Raw genomic sequence first — 20514 nt, forward strand, 5'->3', positions numbered from 1 at the left:
GGTTTCAATTGCTCTTTAAGTCTCCTTAGGGAGAGCGTTCATTTACTTATTTCTCCCCTTATGTACTTGTTTGAATGCCATCCTCATTAAAATATGAAAACCGATAGACCTTACTCACCAACGTCACAGAATGACGTGTCGCTGTATCCGGCCGCCATATTGTCCGTCATTGTTTATCCGTATTCTCAATAGTTTCAATTTGTCATGCAATTTATAGTGTAATTCATGGAAGCCCCGGTGCTTTCAGACGCTGTAAACTCATTGGATGCGTTGCATAAAAGGCACTGTGTGGAAAAGCTTTCCAGGTGCTTTCAGACGCTGTAAACTCATTGGATGCGTTGCATAAAAGGCATTGTGTGGAAAAGCTTCAGTCTATCCATTCGCCAGATCCATATTGGATGCCTAAAACGATATTTTTCGACCCGCTGTCTTCGCCGTCTTGCCTGACATCTGCTACCCTGATATCTACAACTATCTTGTCCATCCACAGAAACTCAGCCTATTCTCACGAAACTTTGAAAAACTTTAAGAGCAGCACTCTAAGCAACATTACCCCGTGTAACCCTTTACTTCCAATTTTCTAAAATGGCGAGAATAAAAAAAAAAAGTTGACTGCGATGGCCGACGCTTCAAGGATAGGTGGATATTGGACTTTTTTCAATAAAATACGCAACAACTGTGTCTGCTTCATTTGCAAAAAGACAGTCGCTGTTTTCAAAGACTTCGATGTAACGCAATCTTACCAAACAAGACACGCTGACATGTGCAACATTACAGGGAAGATACGCAGCGAGAAATTATGGCAACTTGAAGCTAATTTAATTTCACAGCAGCAGTATTTCACAAGAGCCCGAGGGTCGAAAGAGAACGCCACAAAGGCAAGATTGTTGAAATTATGAATTAAAAAAAATAATAATAAAGCAAATGTGACACACAGAAGGGCTTGCTAAAATTTCTTTAAATGTATTGCTCTACGTAAATCAGCCCAGGTAGCCCCCCACATTTTTACCACACCAAATCTGGCCCCCTTGCAAAAGTTTGGACACCCCTGTTTAACCGATGATCCGTAGACGAGGCCAGCTTCTTTCACTTGTTACCAGCTAAATATTATTCAAAAAAAATAATGATGGTGGAACAAATAAGCATCTTCAATTTGAAACTGTATGTTGTCGGCGATTAGCCTAGCAATGATCTTAATTGTGGTTGTCAGCCCAAAAGCCTCTAAATATATATTGAATGCATCTTACCAGATATAAAATGTCTACTACATAATCTGTGGTAGTTGTTTGGAGCCCAGTTTTCTCGTCGAATTGCAGCAGTCCATCTCGCTCTCCTCTCCGGGTCTCTCGGAATACAGTGGAACTTCAAGTCTCTCCGTCTACCTTCTCTGATATTGCAACCAACCGCCACACACGCCTTCACCATTTTGATTATTAATGTTAACGAGCAGAAAAGCACGCCATAATAGGAGGAATTTAAGTAGCGGTAATGCATGAGTTGACGGACAATACGGCGCGGAGGCGTGGTTGTGACGTCATGTGAGTAGGGTCTATAAATGTTTGGGTGGTTTTAGTTAAAGCAGACACTGTTTTTTCATCTGTGTGATTTTGACAAAAGATCAGATCATAATTGATGGTAATTTTATACAGAAATGTGAGAAATTCCACAAGGTTCAGATACGTTTTCATACCACTGTAGCTCTTGCTTAAGGAAATGCTGATGACTGCAGTAAAGTAGCAGCAGAAAATATATTTTACCCAGTTCAAGTCCAGTAAGTCCAGTCCAAGAAATTATTGTATAGTACTGTAGTTCATTTTTAAATTTGTGATGCAAACTTTGAACCATTTCACCAAGTAAATGAACTTCCCCAACACTGCCGCAAACTCAAATATACTATGTACCTCCAGGGTGATTATGTAAGCCATGAATGCTTCATAGTCATTTTCAAAGGCCACCGTTCTGGACGCAAACACGTCCGCCTGCTTGTTCTTCAGTTCAGTGGAGGCTTTGCGGAACTGGCCAGCCAGAGCCTCCATACCCTCTATGTTGGACTTTCCCAAGCACTCGAATGTCTTGAACACTGACATTATTTTGGTAATCTGCAAAAAAGTATACCTTATGTTAGCTCGACCAAACATTAGTGTGTTAACGCTTTTACAAATTCTTTTTCAGGCTTACTTGTAAAATTGTTTTGTATCTACAGTTTCTAGGTCAGACATGTCCAAAGTCCGGCCCGGGGGCCAAATGCGGCCCGTGGTCAAATTTCATCCGGCCCCCAGACTCTGTCATAAAAACAATAACGTCTGGCCCGCACACAGACTTGATAAATTGGTCAGCAGTACTGCTCCCAGCATATGAAGTAGCTTACACACTAAATGCTGCTCCTCATTTGCCCACTAAGAGGCAGCAGCACTCTGAGCAACATTACCCCGTGTGACCCTCTACTTCCTATTTTCTGAAATGGCGACAATCAACAAGAAAAAGAAAGTTGACTGCGACGGCCGACGCTATAAGGATAGGTGGAAATTGGACTATTTCTTCACTAAAATACACAACAACTGCGTCTGCCTCATTTGCAAAAAAGGCAGTTCAATGTGAGGCGATATTACCAAACAAGACACGCTGACATGCACAACAAGATTATAGGGAAGATACGCAAAGAAAAATTGAAGCAACTTGAAGCTAGTTTAACTTCACAACAGCAGTATTTTGCAAGAGCCCGAGAGTCGAAAGAGAACGCCACAAAGGCTAGTTGCGAGATTGTTAAAATTATTAATAAAAAAAAAAAATACAGCAAATGTGACACACATAATGGCCTGCTAAAATTTGCTTAAATATATTGTTCTACGTAAAGGACGTCAGCCAAGGTCGGCCCCCCACATTTTTACCGCACCAAATTTGGCCCCCTTTGCAAAAAGTTTGGACACCCCTGATCTAGGTGCTCTTCTTTTAGCATACCAACTGTTAGCATGTAAGCATTTTATCACCCTTGTACTTATGAATATAGGAAACCTAAGAAATCAAACTAATCTTACCAATGGAAGTGTTTAATGTGTTGCCGTACATATACCATGTAACAGTATCTTTTGTACCTTGACTACCAGGTGAAGTAAACTTATTGGATTTAAACTGATATCAAGTCCTAATGGGTTTAGCTAGGTGTATTCTACTCTATGTATGCGTATCAAAAAGAAACCTACATATTCGAGGCGCTTGCAGAAGACCTCAAACTTCCTCAAGACGTGCATCTCCGAGAACTTAAAGGGCCTCTGTCCGGGCATCTCCTTCGTTTTTTCCTGTGTTTTCGCCAAGCAAGACTCATACTCCTGATATAAACCAAGGCACTCCTAATAAAAAATTAATTAGCGGGGGGAAAAGGCCACGGACACAATAACAGTGGGGAAAATAAGTATTTAGTCAACCACCAATTGTGCAAGTTCTCCTACTTGAAAAGATTAGAGAGGCCTGTAATTGTCAACATGGGTAAACCTCAACCATGAGAGACAGAATGTGGAAAAAAAAACAGAAAATCACATTGCTTGATTTTTAAATAATTTATTTCCAAATTACAGTGGAAAATAAGTATTTGGTCACCTACAAACAAGAAAGATTTCTGGCTGTCAAAGAGGTCTAACTTCTTATAACGAGGTCTAACAAGGCTCCACTCGTTACCTGTATAAATGGCACTTGTTTTAACTCATTATCGGTATAAAAGACACCTGTCCACAAACTCAGTCAGTCACACTCCACTATGGCCAAGACCAAAGAGCTGTCGAAGGTCACCAGAGACAAAATTGTAGACCTGCACCAGACTGGGAAGACTGAATCTGCAATAAGTAAAACGCTTGGTGTAAAGAAATCAAGTGTGGGACCAATTATTAGAAAATGGAAGACATACAAGACCACTGATAATCTCCCTTGATCTGGGGCTCCATGCAAGATCTCACCCCGTGGCATCAAAATGATAACAAGAACGATCAGCAAAAATCCCAGAACCACACGGGGGGACCTAGTGAATGACCTACAGAGAGCTGGAACCACAGTAACAAAAGCTACTATCAGTAACATAATGCGCCGCCAGGGACTCAAATCCTGCACTGCCAGACGTGTCCCCCTGCTGAAGCCAGTACACGCCAGGTCCGTCTGCGGTTCGCTAGAGAGCATTTGGATGATCCAGAAGAGGACTGGGAGAATGTGTTATGGTCAGATGTAACCAAAATAGAACTTTTTGGTAGAAACACAGGTTCTCGTGTTTGGAGGAGAAAGAAGACTGAATTGCATCCAAAGAACACCATACCCACTGTGAAGCATGGGGGGGGGGGGGCGGGGGGGGGGGGGCATCATGCTTTGGGGCTGTTGTTCTGCAAAGGGACCAGGACGACTGATCTGTGTAAAGGAAAGAATGAATAGGGCCATGTATCGAGAGATTTTGAGTGAAAATCTCCTTCCATCAGCAAGGGCATTGAAGATGAGACGTGGCTGGGTCTTTCAGCATGACAATGATCCCAAACACACAGCCAGGGCAACAAAGGAGTGGCTTCGTAAGAAGCGGGCAACAAAGGAGTGGCTTCGTAAGAAGCATTTCAAGGTCCTGGAGTGGCCTAGCCAGTCTCCAGATCTCAACCCCATAGAAAATCTGTGGAGGGAGTTGAAAGTCAGTGTTCCGCACGACAGCCCCAAAATATCACTGCTCTAGAGGAGATCTGCATGGAGGAATGGGCCAAAATACCAGCAACAGTGTGTGAAAAGCTTGTGAAGAGTTACAGAAAACGTTTGGCCTCCGTTATTGCCAACAAAGGGTACATAACAAAGTATTGAGATGAACTCTTGGTATTGACTAAATACTTATTTTCCACCATGATTTGCAAATAAATTCTTTAAAAATCAAACAATGTGATTTTCTGGGTTTTTTTCTCCACATTATGTCTCTCATGGTTTAGGTTTACCCATGTTGACAATTACAGGCCTCTCTAACATTTTCAAGTGGGAGAACTTGCAAAATTCGTGGTTGACTAAATACTTATTTGCCCCACTGTACAAAACAAGTACCAGTATATCTGACTCAACGTGATTGGCACGGTTGTCTGACTTACCTGTATTTTCATCATAACAGTTTTACCATCTTGATCCCATATCGACGTGCCGTTGTTTGAAATGTAGCGTCGGCACGCTATGATCATCTGATTTGTGACCTATTTGGACGAAACCGCATTCATCCTGAATTGCAACTGCAGTCCTTGTACAGTCAAGAGCTAATGTTATACTGTTTGTGTGTAAGCCAATCAAATTCACGCACTTTAATGAAGAGGGATGATATCTTTTGAGTGGTATGGTAGTACCGTGACACTGTGTGGATCATCTGTACCGCATTGATTATGTTCTGCACACTTTTCACGATGGTAGTCTGGCAGGTACATGTATGACATTAACATATGTTACTCGTGACTGAAAGCAACCTAATCAAGAAATTAAACGAATGTACATACCGGATCACTAGTGTAAAGAGGCTGGCAAACTTTATCTAGCATGTCTAGAAATTTGACATTGTCTTTGGCCTCGTTGTAGTTGTCTGTCACCCTAGCCTCCAGGACTGGCCACATCTGACAAAGACAACACAATGCAAATGCACCCAGAAATAAACAATAATACAGCAGTGCCTTCAGTTAAATGTTTAGTTTGGTCCATTACCACACTCTAAAACAAAACAAATTTTACACTGAAATGACCGGAAATGCATTTAATCCGTTCTAGCTCCACAGAATGTGACCTTTGGCCACACCAAGCAGTATTAAACAGAGACATGACTATCTTTGGTGTTCTCTAGAATTATCGCATCTCTGTTGATGGTTGGTGGGCAGTGTTGCCAACTTGGCGACTTTTGAACTAAATCTGGGGACTTTCCAAAGTCTCTTGCCGACTATTTTTTGTCAAAAGCAACTAGCGACAAATGTTGCTAACTTTTTCTGGTATTTTTTTTTTAAAATCACATTCTGTTTCTCCCATAACGTTATTCCTCTCTCCTACAGCGTCCATTGCAATTAGAGATTCACTGATACCAGTATCATCAGGGGGTGGCCGATCCCATTTACCGGTCCAGTATTTTACACTTGACCGCAGCCTTTTTCCCTCCTGACGCTCAAGACACTCTGTCTCTGTGTTGTGTGATGATACGTGATCACTTTGCATGTCAAGCAGCTATTGCTATTGGCCTGCTCCAGACCAATGAGAGTGGGCCAATAGCTGCTCTTAACCAATGCCGGAGTAACTTTTTCATTTGGAGGAAAAACAAACCAGGAGAAGTGGCAGTGGTCTGCAAATATTTCAGCATTGAAATTCCGTCCAGTACAATCAATGGCTGCACACAAGATTTGCGGCCTAAAAGTTTGGAGCGGTGGAGTTAAATCAGCCAGTTTCAATACCTTGAACCTGATAAAACTTTTGAAGACGAAACATGTGAACGAACACAAAGAGTTTGAGGCTACAACAGCAGGACTGCTATCCAGAGGAAGGGGGCTGGACCAGAGCAACAATCTCTGGTCAGTTCACTACATCTACTATACTTTCATTGTCTTTTAGTGAAAGAAATGCCGCAGTGATTTGAGACCTGTTTCCAAAGTAGAGTTGCTACTTTTCAGAAATAGAAATAAGGGACACCCCCAATCTCTGAAAACGCATAGAAATGTATCTATTTATATTAGGGCTGTTAAAATTATCGCATTAACGCGTGTTAATTAATTTTTTAAATTAATCACGTTAAAATATTTGACGCAATTAACGCATGCACTAAATGACCCGCTCGCACATTGCCTCAAACAGAATTCGATGAGGCCGTTTATGGACATTAAGAGTGAAGAGAATGCCACTGGCCGCTTGGGGGCAGCGCCGTTCCATACTCATGTTATTTCTTCTAAACGTGGAAGAATTAGTAGTTGTGAGACGTTTATGCTGTATCTACAATGCAATGCAAATTGCTATTTGTGCTCCACACATATTTCGGTCAGTTTTCTTTCTTTTAGTGGCAATTATGTGTCTCTTATTGTATTCTGGGTAAGATATGTACAGCTATATGTTATACAGTAAAGGCGAGTGGACACAGATGTTCTTTGGACAGCGCCGTTTATTGGCATAAGCTTCTCCTTCACAACAAACATAAGTATCGTTTAGTGAAAGCACAACAAAAATAATATTCCTATCCCTCCAAAAAAAAATTATGTTCACAAAAAGAAAAGCACTTCAGTCTATAGTAATGAGGCCCTATTCTGACACACAGTTAAACAACAACGCAAAATGAACTGGCATTCCATATCAAAATAGCTATGCAAAATACACGTAAAACTTAGACTTTGGTCACTCTATTTTTATTATTGTTATTTTGATTCTTAATATTATCATTATATTAACTCTATTTTTGATTGAAAATTTTACAAATTTTATTAAAACAAAAACATGAAGAGGGGTTTTAATATAAAATTACTATAACTTGTAACTATAACAATTATCTTTTAAGGACTTCAAGTATTTCTATCCGTGGATCACTTTAGCAGAAAGAATGTTAATAATGGCATTTGTGGATTTATTGTTACAATAAATATAGTACTTATGTATAGTATGTTGTATGTATATATCCATCGTGTGTCTTATCTTTCCATTCCAACAATAATTTACAGAAAAATATGGCATATTTTAGAGATGGTTTGATTTGCGATTAATTGCGATTAATTAATTTTTAAGCTGTAATTAACTCGATTAAAAATTTTAATCGTTTGACAGCCCTAATTTATATATATTCCATATTGGTTCAATACGGAACGCAATGTTTAATTCCCAATTCGGAACGATTCCTCATTTCAAAGGACGGGTGGCAAGCCTATTAAAAAGTGCTGTCAAAGTAAGCTAAGCTAAATGGCTAAGTGTATGTTGCTGCTGGTACACAGAGAGGGAGGCTAATAGAGAGACAGGATGCTGTGGTCAATTATTATTAGGGCCGTCAAACGATTAAAATTTTTAATCGAGTTAATCAAAGCTTAAAAATTAATTAATCGTAATTAATCGCAATTCAAACCATCAATAAAATATGCCATATTTTTCTGTAAAATATTGTCTGAATGGAAAGATAAAAGATGGATATATACATTCAACATACTGTACATAAGTACAGTATTTGTTTATTATAACAATAAATCAACAAGATGGTATTAACATTAACATTCTGTCAAAGCGATCCATGGATAGAAAGACTTGTAGTTCTTAAAGGATAAATGTTAGTACAAGTTATAGAAATTTTATATTAAAACCCCTCATGTTTTCATTTTAATAAAATTTGTAAAATTTTCAATCAAAAAATAAACTAGTAACTCGCCATTGTTGATGTCAATAATTACACAATGCTCATGCTGCTTAAACCCATAAATTCAGTCGCACCAAAGCTCCAGCAGAGGGAGACAAAAAACACAAGTAACAAATGGACATGTCACTGTGCTGTCATTTTAATCTGTTTGAGCGGGGCATGTGTGTTAATTGCGTCAAATATTTTAACGTGATGAATTTAAAAAAATAATTACCACCCGTTAATGCGATAATTATGACAACCCTAATTATTATTACTAATAATTTCATGAAAGTTGCACTGTTTGGCCTTTGAACGCAAAAACTCAGGGTTTAAAAAAGTTTATTGAGTTCATTCATTATATTTTTACTTTCTTAGTGTTGGGCTGGTATTAAACATATTTTAATTTAACAAATTTAGCACTATTTTGGACTTTGAGAGCCAAAGGTTTATTTAACTATTGTAACCCATACCAGGTGCAATAAAAAGTTCTACTGGATTCACTTTGTGCCAGTCAATAGCTACTTTCCTTACTGGGGAGTTGGCACCACTGTTGATGGAGACCTACTCTCTCACTGCTTTTAAGAGTATTTTTACAATTTTAGCTAAAACACGGCAATCATTTGTTTTGAGAAGATGAAACATTTCTAAGTTCTAACTATCGCTTTAAAACAAACTGCGGCGAGCAAGAAACTCTACGTACCTGCAGAGCTTTGGAACGGCTGATTTTGAGCACGCTTATGACTGCCTTGCACTTTGGGCTATTGATGTGAGTCAGGATAGAGTTGAACTTCAAGTAAGCCTGCCTCCAATAATTCAGCTCACTCAGCGGTCCTTCCGATACGAGACCTTGCTTAAGTGCTTGAGTGTCCAGCAGGACCTGCTCATCACAGACAAAGGAGATCGTGTTTCTTCACTAGGACCTTTGACCAATATGAATAATCTTTATTTAGCCTACCTGGTCAATTTGCTTATACCACTTTGTCAGGAGGTTCTCCAGATCTTTAACCAAGTCCACGTTGGCTGCTGCTAAAGTCACCTCTTGAATGGAACCCAGTTGACTGAAGTCAATATTCTTTTCTTCTGCTAGTTTCACATTCTGATAGCTCCCTTGGATCACTGGGATATAAACAAGACAGAAATTGCATCCAGCAAACAATTCATGACTATTTAAGTCATGTCACGGATGACGAAAACCTTACCATCTAAACCCATCACAGTGTGTTTGAAGATGTGTTCAAAATCTGGGTTAATCTGGGGTCTCTGACTGGACCTGTCAGTTTTCAGCACTGCCTGGAAACTGGGCATCAAGTTGTTGAAGCTGTTTTTGATGGCTTTAGGGAAGCCATCCCGGGCATCAAACATGGAAAAAAAGGTCCCCTGGAAAGCAGAATTGTATGTGATGATTATAATTTATTAACACATCCAGTTTGTTGTTACATACAATGTGTGAGTATTGTTGCTGCTTTCATATTATTGGTGTAATCTGCAGTTCAGTATATTGTCGCATTTATGTATAGCAAAGGCGCAGGTTTGCATAGGAACGGTAGGGACATAACAACTTTTAAGGATGTTCAAATTGTCCCCACCAACTTTTAAGAAATTTAATATGCATTATATAATGAGTTCCGTTCTAGATCGTCTTCCCATATGTTGTAAGGATAGAATTGACCCTACCATTATTAAGTGAATTATTTTCATTATGTTCAAACTTACATTTAGCCCTTTTCACTTTCTAAATGTGCCGGTCCACCCCCCTCACCTCAAACGCACGTTTGATTGGCTGATAACTCGACCCAGCCCCAACAAACACACTCACACAACCCCGACAGAAATACATGTCGACAACATGCCGCCTCCTCCACCCTCTTCGAAGCAGAGGGATATAAGAAGTTTGTTTCGACCAGCAGCAGCCACAGTAAGTAATTTAAAAAGACGCTTATGTTGTCGAGGTGGGAAACACACCACTAGGTTTGCTACTGAAAGTCCGACCTGCATCAGAGTTAGCATAACATTAAACTGTGTGAACTTGCTAACCTGCAAAACACAAGTAGGAAGCTGCTTAGAGAGGTATCCTTTTTTTGTTTTCTATTGTTAACATTAATTAAACTGTAAGAAATGTAGTGAACTCTTCTGGAAACTTGAAAGTTGCTTAGAGAGAGGCAGGTGCTGCATAACCTCATATGTTGCTCACACAACACAACATACACACAACATAATCATAATTTAAAATGTACATTAAAAAATATATGTATATTTTTGGATGCCGCAAGCTACCCATACTAGCGTTACGATCGACTGGTCGATCGTGATCGACGTAATGAGCACCCCTGACTCAGCATATCAATTAATTAGGTTCATATTCATGAGAAATGCTCCGCTCACCCAATCTGTTTGGTCGTATTAATGTTCCATCCCAAGCAAAAAGTGTACATGCAAAGCTACAATGTGAGCAGCAAGGGCCAGCACAATGATGACCACCACCAGCAGAGCTACAACTTCAGCAAGGGCCAGCAGTTATATTGTCCCTACCAATGTTGAGACCAAACCTACACCCTTGATGTATAGTTGTGAATTCATTTTATTCTTGTAGGCACTCATGCTTATACACACATGGACGACATTTTTGGTTCTGTTAACGAAAGAAAAACACAGTTGTCACTGGAATCACTCGAGACTTATTACTAACTGAAGTAACAGTACCATGATTTAATATATTGTTGCACAACTTTTTGAGGCAACCACTGCAATCAAACCATTTCTGTAACTGTAAATGATGCTTCTACACCTACAGTATAAACAGTCAGCCCACTCCTCATGAGCAAATAGCTCCGGTTGTCTCAGCGTTGAAGGATCATGAGCAAATAGCTCTGGTTGTCTCAGGGTTGAAGGATCATGAGCAAATAGCTCTGGTTGTCTCAGGGTTGAAGGATGCCTTATCCAGAAAACATATTTCAGCATCTTCTGCTTTCAATGGGAATTTGATCTTGGCTCATACAAAACCACTTCAGAAGAGCCCAATGCTTTTCTCTTGGCCATTCTTAGGTGATTTTGGCCGTCTTTTGGGTTGTTATACTGTTGGAAAACGAGCACCTGTGACTGAGGCTTAAGCTTTCTGACACTAGACTGCAACATATCTCTGCAGAATGCCTTAATAGTCTTGATATTTCATTGTACCGTGTACAGATTCAACAAACCCACAAGCAGTTTACTTTGTTACAGTACATACAATGCTGCTGATTATAGCTGATGCTGTATACGGTATACGCTCATTTTTAAATATCTAGAGTCATACAGTTACCTCTTACATTGTTTTTTCATTGCCCAATGTTTTATATACAATATATGCAGGGGTGAAAATGGCTAAAATTTCTTGCCGGAACTCCCCGGCGTGAAGGTCGCCACGGAGCCAGAAATTATGTTTATTTAAATTTTTTTTTCTTTCTTTCTTTTTTTTCTTTTTTTGGGTGGGGGGGGCAAACCTCTTAAACTACTGAAATGCAAGGAAAACTGTTTTAGCACTGTTATTTCTATAACATATACAAACTGATTTTCATTCAAAATTGTATTTTTTCAATGATTTGCAAAATAAAAGTTAACATAAACAGCAATAACCCCAACCTCCATCTCCTAATTTTTATTTTCCCTCACTTCCTCACATACTAAGTGCCATATCTCAATTTTAACTACTTAAGAACATAGGATGTATATTAAAATTGAAGTTAATGTAAACGTTTACTTTTTTTTTCTAATAACAAAGAAATAGGTAACGTACATTTCGAAAAACAAGTACAAATGACTTATATTATGCAGAGTGAAATGGAATATATTTCAAAGATCGTGCAAACATTGATTTTTTTTAAAATCATAAGAAAATTAATAAGTAGCCTACCATAAATGAAGAAATATAAGTCCAAAGTGCACATTAACAGCTAAGATGTTCTGAACCTCCCCATCAGAGCAAATAAAAGTAAATATGATAAGTAAGCCTCCTCAACTTTTTCGTTGCTCTTAAAGATTTCAACCATTTTATGTTGCGTTGCCCTTTTTTGTCGCATCAATTCAACAACCTTTTTTTTTTCTTTGCTGTTCCAATAAACATGCACATTAGAACTTCCAATAAAAATGCACATTAGAACCAATCAGAGTTAACTATCTCTGCTGATTACACATCAGTATGTCAGCCAATTGAACTGATAAATGAGTCCAGGCGTTTTGCTTTGCTGCGTCCATTCGCACATTGACGTGACTCATTATCGTCACTCGGATAACTGTAGCAGCTGAGGAAACCTCCATGCCGTCCGTGGAATAAAATAAATAATAAATATTGGTGGAAACGGATTACGCTACATAACCACTTTATTATGCTTGTTGTTAACACTTGTGTATGTAAATCTGTTGTTGGTAGATTGTTTTCTTCTTGGAGATGAAATTAATGTGTAGCAGCTTGGCATTTTTATTTTATTTTTTTACATAGCGTTTTGACAGTTGCCGTCATATTTTCAGAATCAAAGCACCGTGTACCAGAACAGCATTCCGGCCCTGAATCTTATACCTGAAATGCGTTCTGGCCCCTAATCTTATACCGGAACTGCGTTCCTGACTGTTCAGGCCCACTTTCACCCCTGAATAGATGACATTGTTTTATTCTGTCATACCTTCTGTATGTTTTCAGGAGTCACAGCGACATCCACTCGTAGCCGCATAAAGGCACAATAAATGCCAGTGAGGCGTCTCTCTGATAAATTGGCGTAGACAAGCCGCAGTGCTTTCCTGGGCCCAGGAATTGCACGACCACATTCTGAAGTGAAATTAAAATCGGGTTTAAATAGATGAATGCAAACAAATGATAATATTTAAAGGATGAGCCGTACCTATTCCAGGATGTTTCACCTCTTGATACACAAAAGCAAGAGTAGAACTTCCATTTACCGCAAAGAACTTGTTAAAAGGAGTCAGCTACCAGCAAAGAGAGTAAACATATTTTCAAAAGAAATTAATATTTCATAGTACAAAATAAAAACACATATAAACTTTCAATTTTGCTGTCTGTTGTGATTTGGAAAACTGTTCTGATTTACTGTTCAGCAAAAATTTGTAATATTGTACAATGACTACATAATACAATATGTTGTATCTATTCACCGGGAAGTCCAGTATGAATTGTTCCACTGCTGACGCCTGCAGGTTCAGCCTGAGGGCCAGCACGTTGATCACATAGCGATGTGCAGGACCCAGGCGCTCCTTTCGCTCCTTCCGTGCATGCTTGTAATTTTCCTGAGGGAGACAGCGATTACATTTTTAATGGCAGTCCTGAAAATGAGCTGTGGTTGCCCGTCATTGACCTATTTGTACCTGACTGCTCCCTTCTTTGCTCTCCATCATTTAGTACTCCAGATGTTATGCCACTTCGCATACAAGCGGGTTACCTGTTTCTGCCTTGATTATAAAACAAAATCATAGTTACCTATTATAATTATTATCAAACAAGATATCATTCAAAGCAATTTATATGAGCATTTCCCAATATTTTTTCCCCAGACCAAAACCCAATTGATTCTCAACCTAAAAAATTTACCCTAAAACATTTGAATAATAATAAACGCAATTTAATTAAATAATGACCTGGAGCATGTTGCATTAGCGTTTTGCTAACGGTCGTTTTTACATTAATGAGCAGACACAGTAAAAATAACGCGTATTTTGTCTCTAGATCCGAGCCTTAAATGTGTCTTTGAAGGCTTGTTCACAGCACATTCTTCTTACGTTCTGCTTGGTTTACACAGAATGAGCCAGTTTTGCGTTGAACATCATAGATGCACGTACTTTGAAGTTGTTGTTTCGAAAGTTGTGTTATTGTTGAGCGGCGCGTAGTTCGTCATACTTGATCACAGTTGGGTCGCTTTCTAAAATACGCTAGCAACTCTGAAGTGATGACGTGTTTACACGTTGGGTTTGAAAGTTGCGGTCATAGAAAAATATCACATATATTAGACTACATGTGTGAAGATGGCGTAACAGGATAAAAAGTTACCAGTTTATTCATCATTAGGAGGGGAAGCGCCATAGATCTCACATATCTAGAGAGCTAGATGCGAAATGTCGGCCTCTGCTGTGTTAGATAACCAGCGGCCATCTTAAATCAGTACATTTTTAATAAATCACCACGTTGACCATCACATCCAAGGCAGGTTTGCTATTTCCTATCAGCTGAAAAAAAAATGAAGATTGTTTTAAAAATAAAACATCAAAACGTCAACTGTGGGATTCGAACGCATGACCAAAATGTGTAATGCTTGCAAACTTTAACCACTTCAGAGGATTTTTGTTCTTCTTAAGAACAAGGTGGTGTTACAGCTGTGTGTGTGTTTTAGGCAGTGGTGGGGCGTCAAAGCCTGCAAAGCCTTCTCTGCTGGCCTAAAAAAATCTGAATCACAGACTGATGTTATTTATATTTTTTTGTCCATGAATATGTATTCAATCATTCCAAATGGTCCATCTGATTCCTTTCATTGCTATCCCCTTGGTTGCGTTGCTTCCAGACGTGTATTTTCATTTTTAAGCATTTAACCAATCAAATTCAGCCACTATTTGTTGCCAGGTCATAGTAATCTGCATGGGGGAGAGGGGGCCTCCACAAGCAGTTCTGCTGGCCCTGTAGCATGAAATAAATGGCAATCAAACTGGTGCTTTAACTAATCAGATTTTGAGTTGGCGACACCAAGGCCTCCTAGCGGGCGTACGGAAACGTCAGCGTATTCCCACGCTTTGATTGGCTAGTCAGAGAGTGTACTAGCCAGAGCTAGCAAACTGCATCTCTAGCAAGCTGCACAATATATATGGCGGAAAACACAGACAAGGCTGAAAAAGCAGTTTCTGCTTTTACACTCCTGTATTTAAAGCCAAAACAACTGTTGTGTTTGATAGAACAATATGTCTATATGCTGCCATAGCAGATTCATGGCGGATTAAGCCCCCGAACTAGTTCTAATTTGTCCGTTTTACCCTGGAAACCCCCGTTTACAGATGTCGCTCAACCGCTTCTGTTTCAACCCAGCCATTAAACGAAGGTAATTAATTATATTTATCATTCAAAAGGTCTGTCATTTTTCGCTTAGAATCATTAATTAATGTCTAATATTTCATAAAAAAAAAAAAAGACTTCATAAAATTATTCACTCGCATATTTTAAACTTTTAAACAAATGACGTCACAATGAAAAAAATGGCATCTGTAAAAAAGTCACGGCTATCTACCTCATAACTATTAATTGTATTTTTTTGTTACTGTCGCATTTTCTCTGATATGTTAGATGATTTACAATCGATCCAAACAAAGAAAAATTGAAAAAACGTTTAAAAGGGTAAATATATGAAAAAGAACATCTCGACCACTCCATGATGTCTGCGATTTCTGCATTGCGACCATTGTTATATTACCTTGTTTCACCCATAAAATCCCCCAAAAATGCAGTTGCTGCTTGACACTCAGTGATACATGCAACATGGAGTTTTTGGATCGAAACAAAGTAAGTACGCGATAATATTTCGTTAAAGTCATGGCGACTGTAATTCTGCTCTGGCGTGTTCTCACCTCCAGATAGGTTTTTTTTTTTTTTAAATGCCCTCCTGTTCAAAAAAATTCTTCCCTCAGAAAATTGAGATTTTAAGCTTTCCAATGATGTATCACACATGCATACCAGACAATTTTGAAATTTGGCCAAATTGGGGATCTCAGAGCGGAACTTCAAGTCACCTTAGTGTTTTCCGCCATATATGCTAAATTAAATTATTTAATAGCTGTTTTGTCAACCCACAATGGCTGAAGGAGGAGAAGAAATGGACCTTGAAAGGTGGAAAAGCGCTATATAAGTATAACACCATTTACCATTTAGTTGCAGATTTACTGTCAAAGCCATTTTCAAGACTGAGTTTTCATGAAAAGCGGGACATTGTCGGGCAACTAGAAGCTAGCAAGCCTGTCACAACCGGGAAAAGGATTTGTCCACCACTTGGCCCACTTCCAGTCCACTACAGTAACTACGAGCGGTACTCCTGGCTCACAAGCTCCGAGGACCGGTGCAAATTGTATTGGTGGGAGTGCTTGTTATTTGCCACTGAGCGAGATGGTAAAAATGGGAAATGGACAGTACTTATATAGCGCATTTATCTGCATGCTTAACATGCCCAAAGCGCTTTACATTAGCACACATTTACCCATTCACACACCAATGGGGCTCCTGCCATGCAATGCGCTGTCAACCTATTGGAGGCAAATCAGGGTTCAGTGCCTTGCCCAAGGGTACTTTGACAGTGGGCAGTCGTAGCCGGGAATCAAACCACTGACCTTTCAGTCCAAGGATAACTCCAGCTACCAACTGCGCCACGGCCGCCCTTGGTGATGGTGTGTGGAGACATACTGGATTTGCAAATTTGTCTTGCCTTTCCAAGGCAGCAATGAAGCATCAAAGCACTGGCGGACACTTGCGAGCAACAGTGCTTCCCAAAGCTTTTGGGGAAACTAGAGTGGATCTACAACTGAGCGAGCAGGTGCACAGGGAAACAGAGTACCACAACGTAAAGGTGAAGAACAACAGTGAAATTTTGAAAAGACTGATAGACTGTGTCATTTTTTTGGGCTCGCAGGAACTTTCATTTCGGGGGCACGATGAAAGCGCTGGATTCAAAAACAGAGGAAACATTGGCTTCGTTCATACTACAGGTCTTAACGAATCCGATTTTTTCGTGTTTTTCCGACTCGAGTAAAACTTTTAGGAGAACCTAGGATCAGGTGCAGACAATCATCATCAACAGAATATTTAAACCGGTCCTTTGCCTCAGTTTACTGCCAGATCGACTACTCAACACAATGAGTTTTAACTCCAGCTTTTTCCGAATTTTAGCTTGTGATGTTCAGATGAAGCCCAATAATGCACTAACACTCTCAGCTGACTGTGCCAGAACATATGCCGACACTTCATAATGATTCATTTACTCGATCACGCCATCTAGAGATTAAAATGTAGAATAGCTCATTTTTCACTCCAACCCCATCACAGAGACGAGGGGAGATCAACCCACGGCTCTGGAGCTGCATGTGGCTGTTTGATCCCTCTGATGTGGCCCGCCCATGGTGGTGGTAGTCATTTTGAAATATGATATTAATTTACTGCATCGCCGACATTTTTGTTGTTTTTCTTTTCTTTCCTTTGTTGTCACATTTTTACCATGTCTCAGTATATACGGTATTCTTTTCTTTCTTATATTGGTGTGTGTGCAATGAACCTATTGTGAGATTCCTGAATAAAGAAATTTGCATTAATGAGAAACGAGTTGTTTGAAAGTCGATTGAAAACTCAGCAATATCCAGCAATATTGAAGTACACGCTTTATTGATTAGGTGCATGAATAGTACAACACTGTAGTTGGCTATTGAACAAAGTGTATTTTAATGTCGCAAGATTAAACACATTAAAATCTTTTTTTTCCGCTTGTTGTGTGTTCTACGATTGTATCAGTTACGGTTTATGAAGAGACTGGGTTACGCATTACACCTATAATCCAGCTCTATACAGGTATACAGTATAGGCTATGTGATATTTATAGGGAGTGTTAAATGAACCAAGTTTTGTACAGCTCATTTTTTCATCTTTATGATAAGCTTCAATTATAGAATTTTAAAATCTTGTTTTTAAATTTTCTGTATTTATATTTGTATATTCTGTATTAGCACTAAAACCTTTGCATGGAACTTCATTGCATCCTGCTGTTTTTTGTGTACCCGTATTTTTAAGTATTTAGTTGTTATATGGATAACATATATTCTACAGTCCCTGACAAAAGTCTTGTCACTTATCCATTTTGTAGAAACAATTGCTAAATAACATGACTTTTAATTATTCAATTGGTTTCAGAAATGGCTCATATGAAAGCTAAGACCCTCCCAAATGATGTTGAATGTACAAAAATATATTTGTTTCACTGGCAAAAGTCTTGTCACTTATCCATTTTGTAGAAACAATTGCTAAATAACCTGACTTTTAATTATTCAATTGGTTTCAGAAATGGCTCATATGAAAGCTAAGACCCTCCCAAATGATGTTGAATGTACAAAAATATATTTGTTTCACTGAAAAAAGATTTATCATTTAATGAAAACATAAAGGTCAAATTTTGCAAGACAAAAGTTTTGTCGCCTACAGAAAGTAGTGTGAAAATTGAACAAAAAATGTACTTAAAATACAAAAATATGTTACATAACATAAGCGAATTAAGTAGTGGTGCTGCGAGATCCAAATTTAATATTTTGTATGACTTCCATGGGCTTGAAGGACTGCATCCATGCGGTTAGGCAAGGATTCATACAATTTATTGATGAAGACATCAGGAACATCAAAGAAAGCAGTCTTGCATGCCTCCTAGAGTTCATCAACATTCTTGGGTTTCGTCCTTCCTCTTTCCTCCTATCTCAGACATGCTCAATGATGTTCATGTCTGGTGACTGGGCTGGCCAGTCCTGGAGGATCTTGATCTTCTTTGCCTTGAGGAACTTTGAGGTAGAGATTGAAGTATGTGATGGAGCACCATCCTGCTGCAGAATTTGTCCCTTTTTATGGTTAGGAATGTAAGAGGCAGCTAAGATTTGTTGATATTTCGGACTATTTATGTTGCCTTCCACCCTTTTTCAGTGAAACAAATATATTTTTGTACATTCAACATCATTTGGGAGGGTCTTAGCTTTCATATGAGCCATTTCCAAAACCATTGAATAATTAAAAGTCAGGTTAGCAATTGTTTGTACAAAATGGATTAGAGACAAGACTTTTGTCAGGGATTGTATTGTGTATACACAGGGGCGAAACTACCCATTCATGTTAGGAATGTGAAATGAAAAATGGCGCCCCCCCCCCCCCCACACACACACACGTCCCAACCGGGCCGAACCAAGCAGACACACAATTTATTTTTTTGGTAGCATCTTTGCTGCATTCTTAGTATGCTAGTGATACGGCTGCAACTATCGATTATTTTTTATAGACCAGTTTCCTGACCGAATTATGGGCTGCACCATCTTGAAAATTTCTGCTTCGAACTTCCGGTTTAGAAAAATCCTCATGAGTTGTGGTTAGAGTTAGCAGTGTGTTGTGTTGACGGAGTTAAAACTGCAAAATCAAGCCAGAAACCCCCCCCCAAAAAAATCTCCAAAAATGGATTCAGCACGACGTAGATGAGACGTAGATGAGATTATATGATTGTTCTTATCACTTTGTTGATCATTCGTGGACAAAATTATTACAACCTGTCAGCCTGTGTTGACGTGAGGTACAGATTGATACGCCGGCCACTTGAATGACCAAAATGAGGTGAAATTACAAATTATATTACATTTGCCGAATGCGTAAGGGCTGACACGGATTTTGCTGTGACAAGGAAATACTACAAGGTATATACATAAAAACAAAAATAGTATGTCATTCTTTTTTATTGGAGGTATTGATTGCAATAAAACATTTGGATAACATGATTCCATTTCTTGTTTTATTTAAAACAGTTGGTGCATGTGCAAAACAGGTCAATAAATCACAATTTATAAAATTATTAGAAAAATATTTACGAAGGTTGATACGAGGAATGTGTTATCAGACAGCAGTGCTTAAGGGAGCTTCTCCAAACTTTCACCTGACATCACGAAGACCCTCGACGGCATCCAGGCGGACTTTATCCTGCTGTCCTTGGTAATTCCAGCTCCAATAGCGTATCTTAAAAGTTGCTGCAGTTAAAAAGCTCGTAGTTGGATCGCGGGATCGAGCTATCGGTCCGCTTCGAGGTGAGCCACCTCCTCCGGCCGAGCCTCTCGTCGCCCCCCCCCCCCCCCCCCCCCCGGGTAGAACAACGTAGTCTCGATAAATGTCCATCAATGTCCAGTCAGTGTTGCTGTGAGGCACATTAACTTATATTCCTTTGCCTAACAGCGTTTTCCACCTGTAAACAAACAAACAAACAAAAAACTTGTTACACTTGCTTTCAAGCATGCCATCCAACAAGTACTGATTAGCAACAGGCTAGCAGCAGTAGTTGTAGTAAATAATATTAAAGATCATAATTACAATTATCATCGTAGTATCAATAGCAAAGGCAACAAGTTGTTTCATGCGCCAGATTTTAGGTTTTGTATTATTGGAGCACATA

At 39.1% G+C, this 20514-nt stretch overlaps 1 protein-coding gene across 4 annotated transcripts in view; it reads right to left on the reverse strand.

Annotated features, from left to right (window-relative positions):
* LOC130929877 (dynein axonemal heavy chain 8-like) overlaps positions 1-14402 on the reverse strand; it is a 156568-nt gene extending 142166 nt beyond the window's left edge. For 2 of the 4 annotated variants that reach the window (XM_057857489.1, XM_057857487.1), the window contains exons 1-13: positions 14153-14340; positions 13682-13765; positions 13472-13603; positions 13201-13285; positions 12985-13127; positions 9529-9706; positions 9285-9445; positions 9030-9206; positions 5487-5600; positions 5297-5404; positions 5094-5192; positions 3201-3347; positions 1902-2099 (exon numbers count right to left, since the gene is read on the reverse strand). In XM_057857489.1, coding sequence (XP_057713472.1) covers positions 1902-2099; positions 3201-3347; positions 5094-5192; positions 5297-5404; positions 5487-5600; positions 9030-9206; positions 9285-9445; positions 9529-9706; positions 12985-13127; positions 13201-13285; positions 13472-13603; positions 13682-13711 — 1572 coding nt within the window. In that variant the 5' untranslated portion in view covers positions 13712-13765; positions 14153-14340. Of the gene's footprint in view, positions 1-1901; positions 2100-3200; positions 3348-5093; positions 5193-5296; positions 5405-5486; positions 5601-9029; positions 9207-9284; positions 9446-9528; positions 9707-12984; positions 13128-13200; positions 13286-13471; positions 13604-13681; positions 13766-14152; positions 14341-14360 lie in introns of those variants that run through there. The other 2 variants (XM_057857488.1, XM_057857490.1) reach the window with 2 other exon arrangements.
* Positions 14403-20514: the final 6112 nt, after the last annotated feature.

This window comes from Corythoichthys intestinalis, chromosome 14, assembly GCF_030265065.1.
Source record: "Corythoichthys intestinalis isolate RoL2023-P3 chromosome 14, ASM3026506v1, whole genome shotgun sequence".
NCBI lineage: Eukaryota > Metazoa > Chordata > Actinopteri > Syngnathiformes > Syngnathidae > Corythoichthys > Corythoichthys intestinalis.